Here is a 16,277-nt window from a genome sequence, read left to right as displayed (position 1 = left end):
TTTAAGTATTACTTCCGCTTAGCAGCGAATCTTGTTGCAAACATTTGTTAGCATCCTTATAACGCAAACGCCCGCCACACAGCCGGAATAAACACACGCTTTCGCATATAAATACTGAGAGATGGGGAAGAAACACAAGAAACATAAGCCGGAGTGGAGAACAGTTGATGGTACCTGAGTGCATCTTTTACAATTAGCTAGTTAGCTCGCCGCTTTTGTTCCAGCTAGCTTTATGCTAATTTTGCAGGCAAACGTAGCAAATCTGCGCTGTTTTCATAAAAAAACACCTTAAGTACAACCTAGGCTGTCGAGCTCTACTTGTTGGACATTTATTTAAATAAATGAAACCCGAGTTTATAAGTTCGTTTTAAATTAATATGTAATATATGATTATTTTACTGTGAGTAACTTATTAGATAATACAGTAACGTTACATCTGATTTTCATGCTTGGGTTGTCATTTTGAAGTTGTGTCTAGGTAATAACACGAACACTTGAGCAACTACTTTCAACAATGCAACACACTAGACAGAAGATTTTAAACAGACAGAAAATATGTAGGTTAAAGCAACAGCCTGCTCTTGTTAAAATATACAACCAATCTGGGGTCAAAAGTAATAATAGACAAAACTTACAACATCACCTACCATCATCATTCTTCATACTAACCTGCTCTTTCTAAAGACCTTTAACCTTTTGACACAATCCCTTTCTTAGACATTACTATGGGCAGAAATATGTGTCCCTAGAAACTGAATTTGAATAATCTATATTTGAATTTGAATTGCTCAAATTGAATACTTGCATTAAAAACTGAATTTGAATCACATATAATTTGTATTGTTTAACTTGATACATTACTTTCATCACTTTTTGTTTGTTTTGCTTGTAGACTACGAGGACAAGGCACTGGAGAAGCCCCTGAAGCTTGTGCTCAAAGTTGGAGGAAGTGAAGTGACAGAGCTCTCTGGTTCAGGCCATGACTCCAGCTACTACGATGACAGATCAGACCACGAACGAGAACGCCACAAAGAGAAGAAGAAGAAGAAGAAGAAAAAGTCTGAAAAGGATAAAGACAAGTATGTGGATGATGAGGAGAGAAGGCGGCGAAAGGTTAGTTTACAAAAAGAAATTCTACCTACTGATAAATGCATTGTTTAGTGCTAGTGCTTTAAGTTATAAATTGTCTTTTATCTCACAGGAGGAAAAGAGAAAGAAGAGAGAAAGAGAGCAGAATGAATCAGAAGCAACAGCAGCTGCTACTGCTGCCAGTAGTGGTGTGCCTGTTGAACCTTTCACATTGTCAAAAACTATAAGTATCACAGTAGAGGTGAGTAAACTCAACTTAAGCCTGAAAATATGACCATTAAATTCATAATGACTATTTTGACACTTATGTCATTGATGTCTTTCATCAGCCGGAAGAAAAGAAAAAGAAGAAAGAGAGGTTTGAGATAGAGCCTGAAGTAGAGGAGTTTCACCCCAATGTGAAGGTGGAGATAGAGCAGCAAGGAGACAGGCCGGTTCGAGCATGCCGGACACAACAAGGCAAGGAAGCTGGTCTATGGGCATAAAATCAAATTCCCCCCGGCAAGCAAATATTACATTTTATTATAGCCATCATTCATATCAAAGTGTGTTAATAAATTGTTGCGTTTTTTATGTTTTCCCATTGCAGAGAATGAATCCACTCCTCGTCAACAATTGCTGGAGCACTTCTTGCGCCAGCTGCAGAGGTGAGGAACACTGATTCAGGCTAATGGCTGCCATTGAGGGGTTTTAACTAGATCAGAGGTTAATACTTTAAAGTTACAGAATCATAAAGCACAAGTCTGACCACACACACAAAAAAACCTTGTGTTAATGTCACAGAGACCGAGAGGACTACACCCTGAAAAAATTAGTCAATAAGCAGATACCTCTCCCTGGTGATGAATCTTAATGTTATGGGAGGAACACCTTTTCTTCTAACACCATGTAGCACATGTGCACAATACATGTCATAAATTAAGTAGCAGTGATATTAATGGGCACACTGCTATGAAATTTACAGAGCACAACGTTCTCCCCCAAAGATAAAATCTTTCCAGCTTTGACACTCCCTGAACTTTACATTTGCACCACTCTCAGGCCAAAATGTCATCTTTGCATGCAACATGTTTGTCTCAATGTACAATTGGCAGATCACCATAAAATTGCTAGAGCACATACATGCTCTCAAGGAGAAAAACACTATTGATTTCCATGGCTTTCCTACAGCCCCACTATTGATAAGATTCCAAGAATGGCAAAATATCCATTTGTTGTTTGTTCCATGCAACACCTACATGCTAAATATTGTAGGGTGTAATAAACATCATGCCTCCATAAAAGAGCAGACTGTTCGCGGTGTGTGTTTTTGCTGTGTTACCATATATTGCGATCAACACTTGGACAACACATGACCAGATATGATTCAGGCCATATTATGATGTGGTCTGGTTCATCAAATCAACGTCTGAGCAAAATCCACTCACATTGATCATATTGACCTGACAGACAATGTATCCCGGCATAATAAGATGACAACGTTTCCACTTAAAAAGATAAGTCTGAACAAGTCTAAAAAACTAATGAATAACACTGATGGTGTCATGTGTCTGTCACCTGTCACAGGAAAGACCCCCATGGATTCTTCTCATTTCCAGTAACAGATGCAATCGCTCCTGGCTACTCAACGATCATCAAACATCCTATGGACTTTAGCACCATGAAAGACAAGATTAGAGACAATGAGTACAACACAGTTACAGAATTCAAGGTGAGAATACCCTGTCTCAACTTATCTTCAAAATCAAGAATAAGAGTGGATTTTAAAGAGTATTGTTAAACCTGCAGTGCGGAACTTTAACATATAAATGAACGTCCCTTCCATTCAAGGCCTTGCCAAATGGCTTCACACAATGCTGATTAAGCCTATCACCACCAGATAAATTTCCCTGTACTTTACAGTATATCACAGTTTTCAATCTGGTGTCGGGTTGGACGTTCCCACGCTGGCAGAATGAATGCAGACTTCTGCCAGCCTAGCCAGCTAACTTCCGGTTAGCTCTCTGCTAACTTGAAAGGGGATAAAATGATTTAATCGTGCATCTCTTCTAGACTTTTCAAATGTTATTGGACCGAATGGATCAAATTCTGATTGTGAAACGAGTCATTTCATGGTGGTTGTGTGACGCGCAAAATAATTTATCCACTGTTTTACAGTCGCAACAGTAGCGACAAAGTAAGCTACAACGGAGCCTTTGACATAAGTAGGTGTCAACAGTGTTTTCTGTAATTGCCAGAAAGGGGCGACAAAAGTCCTGCACTCCAGCTTTAAATGTAAGAAGGTAGTGTATGTAAACCAACTTTGCCCTCATACCTGTTTGAACTCTTTTTGGCCTGCAGGCGGATTTCAAACTGATGTGTGACAATGCCATGGTGTACAACCGACCAGAGACGGTATATTACAAGGCTGCTAAGAAACTGCTCCATACAGGATTTAAGATGATGAGCAAGGTAATGAGGTCATGCAGAAGGGATGAACACATTTTTATATGGTATATTATAATCATCCATTCTGTTTGTCCATGTTATATGTCATTTACTGTCAATTACTGATACACTTTTTTTTTTATTAGTGCTACACTTCCCTTTGTACTAACTTTTCATGTCATACAGGTTACCATTCATCAAAGACATTAACTGTGACTTCAACTGAAATACTTTGAGTACATCCATATGTCAGAGCATTATACTTAAAGTCACTAAGGTGTTCGCTTTATGTTGATCCTTGAAAGAAAAAAATCCAAACTAAAATACATTTCCATAACATTGTGAAGCTCAGTTTTAATTTGTGAATTCATGAAGTTTGTGAATGTGAAGTGAATTTTTTTGAGAGGAACAGACAGATAAACTGCAGTAATGATGTCACCTGGAGTCATGGCACTGCTCCGTAGAAAGTAAGTAATGGAATATATTCAAAGTACTATGACCTGTTCTGATTATATAAAACTTATTTAAATGTAGTAACTAAAATTTAGTGAGTTCAGGAAGTCAGTCCCTTCCAAACTCTCAATGATAACACAAATTCAATCTTGATGCTCTGATTTGATTGCATTGTCAGAAATTAATATACATGCTATTTTAGGATGGATTTTTCCTTTCCAATGTCCTGTCCTAGTCTATCCATACAATGCCAGCTAAGCAGGCGAAGTTACGTGTTGCCATTATTTCTCCTCTGCCCTCTGTACAGGAGCGTCTTTTGGCTCTGAAGCGCAGCATGTCTTTCATGCAGGATATGGATTTCACCCAGCAGGCAGCCATTTTGGGAGATGAAGACCTTGCAGCTGATATACCTCCTCCAGAGATAATCCCTATCCCAGTGGAATCAGCAAAGAAGTCGAAGAAACAACCAGTCAAAGACATGAAGGAAGTCATCAGGTATTCAGTCTTAGTGATATCTAGATTAAAAGTACATTTTTTTGGATGCAATTAAATAGGAATAATGCATATTCAAAGAGGCTAAGAGGGAATTCGTAAGCACTTAATGCTTTGTGAATTGTATTATACAGCACGCTGTCTGCATAGTAATCCAGTAACATTGTCACTTCTCTGATCTCAGTTACCTGTTTGAGCCAGAGGGAAACGCTTGCAGCTTGACTGACAGCACAGCAGAGGAGCACGTTCTGGCTCTGGTTGAACATTCTGCAGATGAAGCGCGGGATCGCATCAACAGATACATGCCAAGCTCCAAGGTTTTCCTCTTAACTTACCACTTTATTTACTGTGCTGTAAATTAACGTGTTAAGTTGTTTCCACCCCTATGTACTTTTCTACCAATTTTAGCTGTATTTTACTGACTGGGGTACATTTTTGGAGAAGCTAATTATGTGAGCGTCACTTCTTGTCAGTGTAGTTTATATTTACAGCATGTTATCTCTGTTCCCTGTTTTCAGATGGGCTACTTACGTAAAGAGTCAGACAGCTCTCTTCTATATACTGTTGTGAATCAACTTGATCCTGATGCAGAAGGTTTGATATCACTTTAACCTCTTTTAAAATCATATTATGGTCTCACAAGATGTGCATTTGATGATTATAATCTATGATATCTGGGAAAGAACTAAAATTTTCTTCACTTTTGCAGAAGAGGAGACCCATAAAGTGGACCTGAGTTCTCTGTCTAATAAGCTTCTGCCTGGATTAACAACTTTAGGTTTCAAAGATGACAGGAGACACAAGGGTACGTCATTAAAGTGCACTTTTGTTAATTTAATTCAGCTTAGCCATTTTAAATGTCTCATCCAATTAATAACATTTACGGCTTTGGCTGCTAGTCACTTATGCTTTTTTTCCTGCTCTGTGTAGTGACGTTCTTGAGCAGTGCCTACAACATTCAGAGCCTTCAGAAGAACTCCGTCTTTCCAGACCTGCTATCTGATGAGATGGACATGCTCTATTCAGCCTATGGAGATGACACAGGGGTACAATGTGCTCTGAGGTAGGGGACTGTCCGGTCATGATTTGACATTCTGTATTGATAAAATCATGCCTGAGATTTCAACCTGTATTGTGTATTTTACTCTTAGCATACAGGAGTTTGTCAAGGGCTGTGGAAGTGTCACCAAGCGCTGGGTCGATGGGCTTCTGGACAAGATGACCGCAGGCGATCACACTAAAGCTGCCAATCAGATCCGACAGGTATTTGACTTTACATTATTACACACATTGCTTTAATCCTCTATATCCATCATCCACTCCAGGGTGAGATTACTTGGAACATTTCTACCATAATTTTATGTGACGTTATGTAGGCTTACTGTATATTAATGATGTTTATTTTTCAGAAAAGAAATATGATCCTGAAACCTGATGAAACCAAGAGCAACATCTGTGACATACCGGTATGCTGTAGTTCAATAAATAAAATACTAAGTAGTTGTTGCAAAATAATGTTGTGTTTGTGATTCATGTTGTGTATTTTTGTTAAGATGACAGATGGCACTGGCCTGGGAGAGAGCGGTTCAGTGCTGGACTTCATGTCAATGAAGAACTATCCTGATATGTCTCTGGATATATCCATGCTGAACTCATTAGGTAATTATCTCCATCAACACTGTCGGTATCAACATTTACACCAGTAAACCAGTCATAATGTCATTAAGGCATCAAGATGAGCAAGGTGGAGCCCATGCAAACATAGCTATAATGATAATACTCAAAGTAAGGATAAGAGCAGTAAAATGTTTGATAGTGCCGTAATAAAGGGTATTATAGCCATGTTAACATCTTAATCCCAATAAAACCTGAGCAGAGTAGCACATCTTTTTTCTCGGAAAATATCTTTGTAATGCTCAACTATCCTAAAACGGAACAGCTCAAAACACAGACTCATTGCAATTATCTGTCATGATGCTATTTGTTGTACGCCATTCTGCCTGTGTTTGTGCAAATATTACTAATACAGCATCAACGTTACTTTCCCCTCCTTCCTTTGATATGCACCTGCAAGCAAGTACCTTACTAGGATAGGTGTGCGATTTCCTTCAGTTCTTCGATCATTTAATTTCCCACAATAATCTTACCCTCCCTCTTTCTTAATCAGGTAAAACGGTGAAGAAAGAACCGGGGAACGAGGAGGGCCAACAGCATTTTGACGATGCAGACAAACTCCTGCAGGAGTTTCAGGAGGCTCAGGTCGACAGAGTCGGCTCCAGACCTTCGTCCAACCTGTCGTCCCTCTCCAACGCTTCAGAGAGGGATCAGCACCACTTAGGTATCTGCAATATGAGCAACACAGAAAAATTAGGGGCTCAGGAAGGACTCCTGCTACTGTTATTATAATAACAAGCCATAATACTGCAATTTCTTAGCTCTTAACAGAGTAGTAGCACCACTGCAATAACATGAGAACCATCTTTTCTTTTATCAACAGGGAGCCCATCACAGCTGGGTGTTGGAGACCAGTCTGAGATGGCTCATGATCCCTATGAGTTCCTGCAATCTCCGGAGCCAGAGAACACAGCCAACAGCTGACCACACACTGCTGTTTTGTCATCCTGGTGTTAAGAGCACTGAGGACTCTGTGTTGGACTGTTCAAACACCGCAGAGACAGCAGCATCCTTTGACCTGTTTTACAGAATGATTATGATTGTACAGACTGTTTGTAGTTTAATTGTATGGTTTTGTATGAGTGCAACACTTGAAAAATAAATGCTTGCACCTGTATTTATAAATGTGTGTGGTTAAATAAGGAAATGGTCTAAACTATTATTAGCGGCATGATTTTACAACAGCTGTTAACGTAGGAACTGTCCACCAGTAATTCTCCAAATTTAGTGCATTTACAGTTTAAGCATGATGCAAGATTGTTGCGCTGTAGTACAGCTGAGTTCTCGGATTTCTGTAGCAGAAGTAGCAGTTACACGCATAGATGAGCAATGTCTGCTTTTCTAGGATAGGTATGTAAAGAAGAGAAAACACGGAAGTGAAACTAATGCAGTATATATGCAGTATACCATCTACACTGAGTATAATGCACCACTAGAAGCTGGCGATGAATATAGTGAAAGAAGGGTTTGAAAGCAGAAGTGTCATGTGCGTCTCTGGGCGTGCTTGTGGTTCCCTCTTGAACTGATGGGAAATAGGCGTTTGTTGTTTTTTTTTGTTTGTTTGTTTGTTTGTTTGAGGGGCTTTTATTCAGCAGGGTCCAAAACTATTAAAAATTAATGACTAAGACGGGGTTTCAAAGGCAAGCTGGATGCGTATTTATTCCGTGTTTGAAGGGGCCCACAACACAAAGCTAAGGGCATCTTGAGGAGAGCTGTTATGCGCATGCGCAGCAAGACAGTTGCCATAGCGCTGCTCCGACCTGCTGAGTGAGTTGATTCTTCAACTTCTGACTCACGTCTTCTCGGTGTCCCAAATCCAAGGACACTGGAGCATTTTATCAACGTTAACAGGAGCTTTTTAATTGTTCCGTGTCGTCTTATGCGGTACGTGTTTGTAAATCATGTGAGGTTTTTTTTTTTTTTTACTTTTTGAAACACCTGTCCGGTTGACAAACTAACGAGCCTATGGGAAATCAATCGGTGGAAATCTGCCTCTGGATTTGAACAGTTTTTTAACCCTATAATTTAGTGGCTGTCCGGCATTAATTCAGCAGAAAAGGTAAGTATTTCGAATGGATTAAACATATTCACAGCTTATTTTGCCATATGTCTTCATTGGTATGATTTTATTGTTTTATATATTGTATTTAAGCCGTAATAGCAGTGGACTGCCGGCGAATAAAACACAAAAATGAGCTGCTAGAGAGGACATTTGCTATCTTAGTTATTAAGCAAGACAGAGGCAACAAAACCAAATGTCAGGAAGACCATCAGTTAAATTTCACCCACAAGTCGAGCTGATAATAGAGCAAAAAAAACATGATTAAAGGGTGTGGCCAACAAACACATCATGTTTGTGTTGAAATGCCCGCAAATTCTTGATTCTTGTCTGATTTCAAGGCCAACATTAGTAAGGAGAGTTTTAGCACAGCTCAAGTGTCAGTATAAGGTCAAGAGCAAAATGAACTTATTCTGGATCAGCAGTTTTCTGCAGGCTATGTGACAATATCCTCTTCCTAAGTTGTATGCAGCTGTGCCTTTGTCATCTGTGAAGATGAAGACATCTTCTACGGCCTCGTGAAGTTGCCAGTTTATATTTAGGCCTAACAAACTAAAGCTAATGGAGTCATGATGGTTATAATGTTTTTGTTGAAACAGTCTAGAAAGGTGATTATTCCACTTCATGGCCATTTTAGAGGCTGTAGTTTGGGGTGCTGTTGAATTTTATTCCTGATAATTCCTGTTTCTGATATTTTGTCAACCCCATTTATAGCAATGAGGATAGACTAGGGCTGTTGTTTTTATTAGATTCCTTAGGAACACATAGCTAAAACTTATGCAGTCTGAATGTTGATCCATAAAAGGTTGAACAGTCACTATGATAATGCCCAGCTCATTTTCCTAACTCATTTCCCCAGCAAATGTGGCCACACACTGCTGGAGCTGTAGTATGAGTAATGTGTAGAGGGCATTTATAGATGCCTGGAGGTGGCTTTTTACTGTACTGACTTTGTTTATTCTTCCCCTGTGCTGTCTAGATGAGCTGCTTCAGTCAACGGCTGAGACGCACAGCTCCTATGCATGGTGGCAGCAGCAGAAATGAGCTGGTCCCCTTCAAATCTCCCAGGATGAACGGATGGTCATGGCCCCCTCAAGCCTTCCAAGTGATCGGCTGGCTGGTGTACAGCTACTTCGCCATAATCAGCTTTGGCATCTATATCCCTCTTCTGCCTCTGCCATGGAACCATGTGGTCTACACTGTATCCTTAAACACACAGCTGAAACCTTGCTGTCGCTGCAGTTGAATGTTAAGTGCGCAGCAGTGGCTTTCAGATTTGAATATGGGGCGACCATTATAGTCTCTGCTACGGTTTTGTTTGAGCTGCTGAACAAGACAAGGATTTTGTTGTGTGGGCTGTGTGTATGGGCTCCAGTCACACCAGACATGACTCTGCCTCTGTTTCTGTGGTCTCCGTTAAGACTAAAAGAGCTAATCAGTGGTGTTTTTGTCACATGTTGAATGCTGCATGATGTCAACACTAGTTTATTGAACCGATGCCTCGCTCGGCAGTTGACTTCTTTAGACCCGACTTTATCTCGCACACAAAAGATGCACTTGTGTACAGCAGTTTTCAGTTTCTTGTTTATGTATACTTGTTCACACTCACATTTACCACTTTCTCACTTTAACATATTGCAGTATTTCTTTCTTCCTTAACATTTGCTGCGCACAGCTGATGGGCTTGGCGTTTATTGTACACTTTTTCACCCATATTGCTGCTGTGACTATAGATCCAGCAGATGCCAGCGTGAGGGCCAAACAGAACTATTCTGGTCCAATGCCGCTTTTTGACCGGACAAAGCAAGCCCATGTCATCCAGGACCTGCACTGTTATCTATGTGATGTCAAGGTGTATGTATCCAAAGCAGTCAAATGTATTGGTTTTTTTAAAATTCTGTCTAGTTTATCAGTTGAGATATCATTATGTAAAGGTTGTATTTAATGATTTTAACCCCTTTTCATGCAGCGGCCCTAAAGTTAAACACTGCGGTGTGTGCAACAAGTGTGTGCAAGACTTCGATCACCATTGCAAATGGCTAAACACCTGCGTGGGCAGCAGAAACTACTGGTAAGACAAAGTTTCAGATGAAAAAAATAATGCTTTTGGCATCTTACTATGTCATATACATGTAAAATATCACCAGTTTTTGTATGTTGCCCTCAGGTACTTCTTTGTGGCACTTTCCTCTGCTACACTGGGTGTCTTCCTGCTTGTTGTTGTTATCTTGTTCATATTTATTCAGCACTATCTGAATCCAAACAGCCTACGGACTGATCCACACTTTCAAAGTGAGTTATGACAGTATTGAGCTTTTTTTTAAGTGGCTGAACAAAGGACATAGAAATAGCTTTGATAATGTATCAGTTAATTCAATCACTCTTGTTCTTTCCACCTTGTGATGTAGGTGAGCTCGGGAATGGGACGTGGCTGGTGTTTTTACCGTTGGCGCCCATAAAGACTAGTTCAGCTGGTCTCCTTATATTAGCCTTCATAACAGTCATGCTGAGCATCAGCTGCCTGTTGCTGCTCACTCATCTGCTGGGTTTTCACTTTTACCTCTGTGAGTCACAATCTTTAAGAAAGACATTTGATAAGGCTCTTTTCTCCCATATCCACCCACTCATCTTCACAAATTCCCTTATCTTTTCTTGGCTATACAGTTCATAAAGGCATAAGCACATATGATTATGTAAAGATGCAGCGCCAAAAACAAGCCAGAAACCGAGACATTGAAGCAGGAAATCCCCATGATGCGAATAAGACCCCACAGGTGAGACCTGTCCTCTGTATCTCACTGTTATTGACTTTTTCAATCTATGAGGTATTTAATTTTAATTTTCCCTTTTTTTTTTTTTTTAAAGAATCAAGAGAGCTCAATTAACTGTGAGCCAGCACTGTCACAGAGTTCAAGGTAAACCAAAGTCCTTACATTTCTTTGTCATACTTGAAGCTCATCTTGTAGAGAAGGATAAATAATGCCTGGTTTTCCTGCAGTACCTGCAAATTTGATGATAAAGGACCACTCGTCAGCCGACTTTCAGAGTCAATCTGCACTGAGGTAAGGAAATGTACTCGCATGCACTCGCAATTTCTTTTTGAATCATTTTACATGTATAAAATGGGTAATATTGCATTAAAAATCTGTTTTTGGTCTAGTTGGAAAACTTTAAGATATCAGCAGAAAAGGAAAACGGTTTCCATTATGGCACAGAAAATCCCACAGAGAACACAACAAGTAAGTAGTTGACTGAACCTGCTGTACACTTCTCATTGTTTCCATTTCATTTACATAGATGGAAGAGCCAAAATATTAGAAACACCTTACCATGTTTCATGTTAGATAAGACAATAGATACAAACAAACACCTATTCAGGGATTCAAATTAATCAACCAGAATCATTCTTTGGTAAAACTTCTCAATGCTCACATATGTATTGTCACTTCCCTAATAAAATGTTGGGAGCCACCATATTTCAACATAGTGCAAACACAACACCACATATTACAGCCTCCTCATTTACAGTTGAGTTCAGTCAACACTTTGCTGACAGCGTAAAACATTTAAATGATTCACAGTATTTCTCACATGACTGTTTGATTGCATTACAGTGTACAGAGATCTCTATTATTCTAGGGCACTCAGAGTAAATAAACTGTCAATACAGTGAGATAAGTACAAATCAGTTCCAGAAAGGTTTAGGGTTCACAGTGAGGTTTATTTAACAGTATTGATTACCAAAGAATAATAGTTATTGAGGTTTGTAAATACTGTTTCCATCCTCTTGTTTTTCATGTCCGTAAGGTGAAAAATCCATCAGCAACATCAAGAGCTGGATGTCTGAAGCAGATGAAGATGCTCAGAGTGTAAATGTGAAGTCTGTTGACAGTATACCTGGCGCACAGGACCCTCTGGGAAGTTCAGTTATGACTCCAGATGATACTTAGTAATAACTGATGTCTGCACAGCGGTGCATCTGAATATGCTGCTCTCAGGAACTATTTATTATGAAAATATGCCTCATGAAACTGAGCCACATTATCATGGAGCCACTGCTGATAAGGACAGAGGATGACATTTGAGTTTGATACCAGTCATGGCACCATTTCTTTTTTTTTATCCAGTGGACACTTTCTATGCAGTCTGAATAACTGTGGATCTGACATTGTGTTCTATCATTTTTTATCTGCACTGTTTTTTTTTATGACAACTGAATTATTTAAAGCTTTGTTTTAGTTCAGTCCCACTTCAAGGATAGCCTCTGTTTCACTAGCCTAAGCCAAGATAGATGTATTTTGACATCTTCCAGAAAAGCTGAAACATGATGCTGGAGATCTCTGTTTATATTCTAAGCTACATTGGTATCAAGTACTGTATCAGACAGTAACATGTGAACATCTTTTCATTTTATCTAATGACCAAAGAACAAACCTTATATGGCAAAATACATTCTCTAGCTGAGAGGAGTGGAACAGATGTTAGCTTGAAAAAGGAGGACGGCACTTCAGCTCTCTGTTGCCGTTTTTATTAACCAATGATTTCACAAAGCTGGCAATGTTCAGCAACTGTCTTGGCTGTATTTGATAGTAAAGAATATAAATTCACTATGCATTCTTTTTCTTCTTCTTGAGCCTACATTACCACACAGTTGATGTGATAGAGAAACCAAAGTCTTACCATCTCCAGCTTCTACATGTTTCTAGGGTGAATAGGTATCTACTATTGTGCTTGGTAGCAAAAAAATTTGACACTCATGCAACAACTACAGTGTTGATAGTGTGCCAATAACTAAGACTCATGCTTGGCTGAAGACAGAGAATTGAAGGGGCTGTTAGATGGAAACCCAGATAAGGCCTTGTGTATTGACATATTTATTTTTCAGCCATGCAAAGTTGAAAAAGCATCAACACCACGGCACAGATCAATGCAAGATGGTACATTTAGGGGGATGCTGAAGTATTAATAAATATGAACTAATATATGTCCTATATATATATATATATATATATATATATATATATATATATATATATGTATGTACTAGGCAAGTGAAATAAGGGATATTTTGCCTATTAATCAAATGGTTGTCAGAGGAACGGTAAAAGATAACTTACAATTTGGGCAGTTGCAGAGACATTAATTTCATTCTGTGTCATGCACAACATAATGTTACTGAGGCAGTATACAAATAATGGGCAATTTCGGAAAATTAGCACTCTGCTGATTTGTTTCTTCTGGGCCCTAAAATGTCATCCAGGTACATCCAATGCTAGCGGTCTTTTACAGACAGCAGTATAAGCAATTTGACAACACTGAAATGGCTGATTTAGAGGGCAAACTAACAACTGGCTGTGAGATACGGTCAAAAAAAGGTCATGATTATACACATGTAGTAACACAACAGGATGAATCTGAAGGACATGAAGAGGAGGGGATGGTGAACAAGAAGGAAAGATAGTCTTTTAATCAGCACATACCACATCCTGTGTACTGTTTCTACTTACCCTGTTAGTCACCCAGCTCATCAGTGGAGCTTTGCTGCTCTTAAATGAATCAAGCGTAAGCTCTGGAGTGCTGTAACTCAAAAGCACCTGCTAGCTTTTATGCTCATGCCTTGATGGCCCTGGACAGTGACATGATTAGTGGCACAGCAGAGTTGAAGTTTATTTAATTGAGGAAGGATACAGTATACGCATTTTTATTCTGTTTTATGACTCGCCTGCTCGCTGTTTTGACTTTTTCTTTTAATTATTTCTATTACAGATCAGTTGGGTGGTTTTTTTCCACCTTGCTGCCAGTGACAATTGTATGATTAAAGCCAGCTTTCTCTTAAGAACATGTTCTCTTTGTGAGTAAGTAATCCAACCAGGCTGCTCTTTATGTTCCATAGAGGACTGCTTTTGATTTGTGAACATCGCAGCTGGAATTTGCTCACATTTGCTAGCTTTTATGCATCTAGTTTATGCAGGAATTTCACAAAGGGATTGCAGCAGCCAATTCAAGAGTTGTCTCTCTATGCTTGTGTTGTTTGTCCATTTGTAGGGTGTCATATGTTTTCACCACTAGAGGGCTGTAGGTGCTGGGTGGTACAGATACCGTAAGTGATCAGGAAATAAGGGAGCTTGAGTGGATTGTTCAGTTACTAAATTTATCAATTTCTCTTTTAGCCAGAACCCTTATTCTAATACACACTCCCCATTTGTGAGAACTCTAAGATATTATACATCTACTGTAATTCACTTGTTACTTCAATGAAATAACATTGTTCAGTAATCACCTGTAACATCTGAATAATGTTCTACAAATTATGATATAGTGTGATATCTACCTTTTGGCCTTTTGACTGTATGGGTTTAGGCTTTAATGAGTCAAAACATCCAGGGACATTTTTTTTTAATTCCCTATCATCCTTATTCTATTTATTGTTTCCCATATCTAAAAGGAAAAATATGTGCGAGCAACACCAAATGCTTCAAGCCTCAAACTGCAAAGCTTTACAGTATGGCTTTCCAAACAAGGCAGTAATTAATTCCCATTCTATTTAGTGTTTTCCATGAAAGGGGACATGTCTATGCAAAGCATAAAAAGCTGGAAGCCTGAGTCAGATGAAGAGACCTGTTGTCAGTGCTGGAGCTCAGTTATTACTTCAGATCATAAGAGATGTGCAGCTGTGGTGAACTATAAAAAGATATATGAAGTATGTTGATGATATTAAGACTGAGGCTGATGTAGACTGGATTCCACAAGTTTGATAGACATCAAGGAACAAATTCGGTCCAATGCACATTTTCTATTCTCTGAATAACTTCAGACGGAGCTATTGTGTTTCTTTTTTATGTGCAGTGCCTGGTTTTATGGCCAATGCTGATTTCACAAATTTGGCAAGTATTACAGTGATCTAATGCACCATGTTTGCTCCATTTTTTTCTTTTTACTGTAACCTATTAACCACACAGTGGCGCAATCGAAGCAGCTTGAGATTATGTCATCAACTGATTACACTCAGTCCAGGCTGCTTTCATCATGATGAACTCGTATCACTGTTCTGAGCTCTTTCTTTAGCTCACAGGCACGCATGTTTCTATGACTTGCCACTTTATTTGAATTGTATATCTGGGAGTCTGGCATCACTTGTGCTACAACAAGGCTAGATGTTACATAATGTCTATCCATGTCCATCTATTAAGATACTACTGGTTGTGTAACACATTAGAGAACTGGACATCAGAGGAGTCAGGTTCAGAAGGCAGCAAGGGTAATTATACATTTCCTCATCATGATATTTCCTTTAGTCACCACCATCAGGACATCAAGACGTATTGTGCTTGGACTGAAACCAAGATCTCACTCAGCTTAGAGATATTTATTTTTTTTATTGCTACTGTATATGACCATTGGCCTCTGATGCCTTTCCTTCTTATAAGTCATAATCACATGGGGACTTTACAGTGGTTGTTTATTAACCTATGCATACTGTTCAGGTTAAATTTGACCTGCTTTTAAATTTGAGTGCAGTAATAACACCCCAAACACTTTCCTTTTAGCCTGAAATTTTATAACCTCACCCAAAGTGACCCAGAATATACTTTTTTAAAATTTTTGTGCAGCTGATACACATTTTTATACAAATGGTTGAGCATTCTGGGTTCAATTTGACCCTTATTTATTCAAAAATCACATTTCAAAAATATCATGGTGGCTGTTATGTTCTCCTGTTTTAGGTAAAATAGGACCATAATAATATAGTGTGCTTGTGAATGTTTCTTCTCCATAACAAATAGTGTGAAACCTAAAGAATACACTCTCTCTGCAAGCTTCATCAAGGATTAATCACCCATTTATTAATGACTGATGAGGTATTTATGAATAAAAAATAGATCTGTGGTTCAGAAAATTGCTATAAAGACTAATTATGAGGGGACACTGAAGGGTCAGAATAAGAACAGTATGTAAAGGTTAATGAAGCTGTAATGATTCTCCACATAAAACCATTCTGCTTACACTACACATCTCTGCCTCTGAAAGCACCAAAAGACGCTTCGAGCTCAAACCGCTTGTTTATCACCTCTCCGCTGAGCGC

The 16,277-nt window shown here is 39.0% G+C and overlaps 2 protein-coding genes across 5 annotated transcripts; both read left to right on the top strand.

Moving 5' to 3' along the window:
- The first annotated feature begins 14 nt into the window (after window positions 1–14).
- On the top strand, window positions 15–7,252 carry brd9 (bromodomain containing 9). Of its 4 annotated transcripts, none has more exons than XM_067601681.1 (17): window positions 15–170; window positions 893–1,113; window positions 1,202–1,330; window positions 1,419–1,548; window positions 1,679–1,736; window positions 2,656–2,800; window positions 3,430–3,540; window positions 4,340–4,464; window positions 4,646–4,778; window positions 4,980–5,055; window positions 5,171–5,266; window positions 5,392–5,524; window positions 5,613–5,724; window positions 5,871–5,927; window positions 6,015–6,120; window positions 6,629–6,799; window positions 6,959–7,252. In XM_067601681.1, exons 1-17 carry the CDS (start codon window positions 122–124, stop codon window positions 7,057–7,059), a joined length of 1,953 nt encoding a protein of 650 aa, XP_067457782.1. In that variant the 5' UTR covers window positions 15–121; the 3' UTR covers window positions 7,060–7,252. The 4 variants fall into 4 exon arrangements, with proteins under 4 accessions (XP_067457782.1, XP_067457781.1, XP_067457780.1 ...); XM_067601680.1 differs by having other exon boundaries at window positions 4,337–4,464; XM_067601679.1 differs by having other exon boundaries at window positions 4,319–4,464.
- Window positions 7,253–7,384: 132 nt separating this feature from the next.
- zdhhc11 (zinc finger DHHC-type containing 11) lies at window positions 7,385–12,801 on the top strand. The gene is made up of 11 exons (XM_067601684.1): window positions 7,385–8,194; window positions 9,174–9,395; window positions 9,870–10,048; window positions 10,164–10,265; window positions 10,362–10,486; window positions 10,603–10,758; window positions 10,859–10,968; window positions 11,060–11,109; window positions 11,193–11,256; window positions 11,355–11,433; window positions 12,002–12,801. The coding sequence occupies exons 2-11, from the start codon at window positions 9,174–9,176 to the stop codon at window positions 12,142–12,144; spliced, it is 1,230 nt and encodes a 409-aa protein (XP_067457785.1). The 5' UTR covers window positions 7,385–8,194; the 3' UTR covers window positions 12,145–12,801.
- Window positions 12,802–16,277: the final 3,476 nt, after the last annotated feature.

This window comes from Thunnus thynnus, chromosome 10 (genome assembly GCF_963924715.1).
Source record: "Thunnus thynnus chromosome 10, fThuThy2.1, whole genome shotgun sequence".
NCBI classification, from domain to species: domain Eukaryota; kingdom Metazoa; phylum Chordata; class Actinopteri; order Scombriformes; family Scombridae; genus Thunnus; species Thunnus thynnus.
The sequence above is the reverse complement of the archived record's forward strand: the minus strand, read 5'-3'. Positions and strand labels throughout refer to the sequence as shown.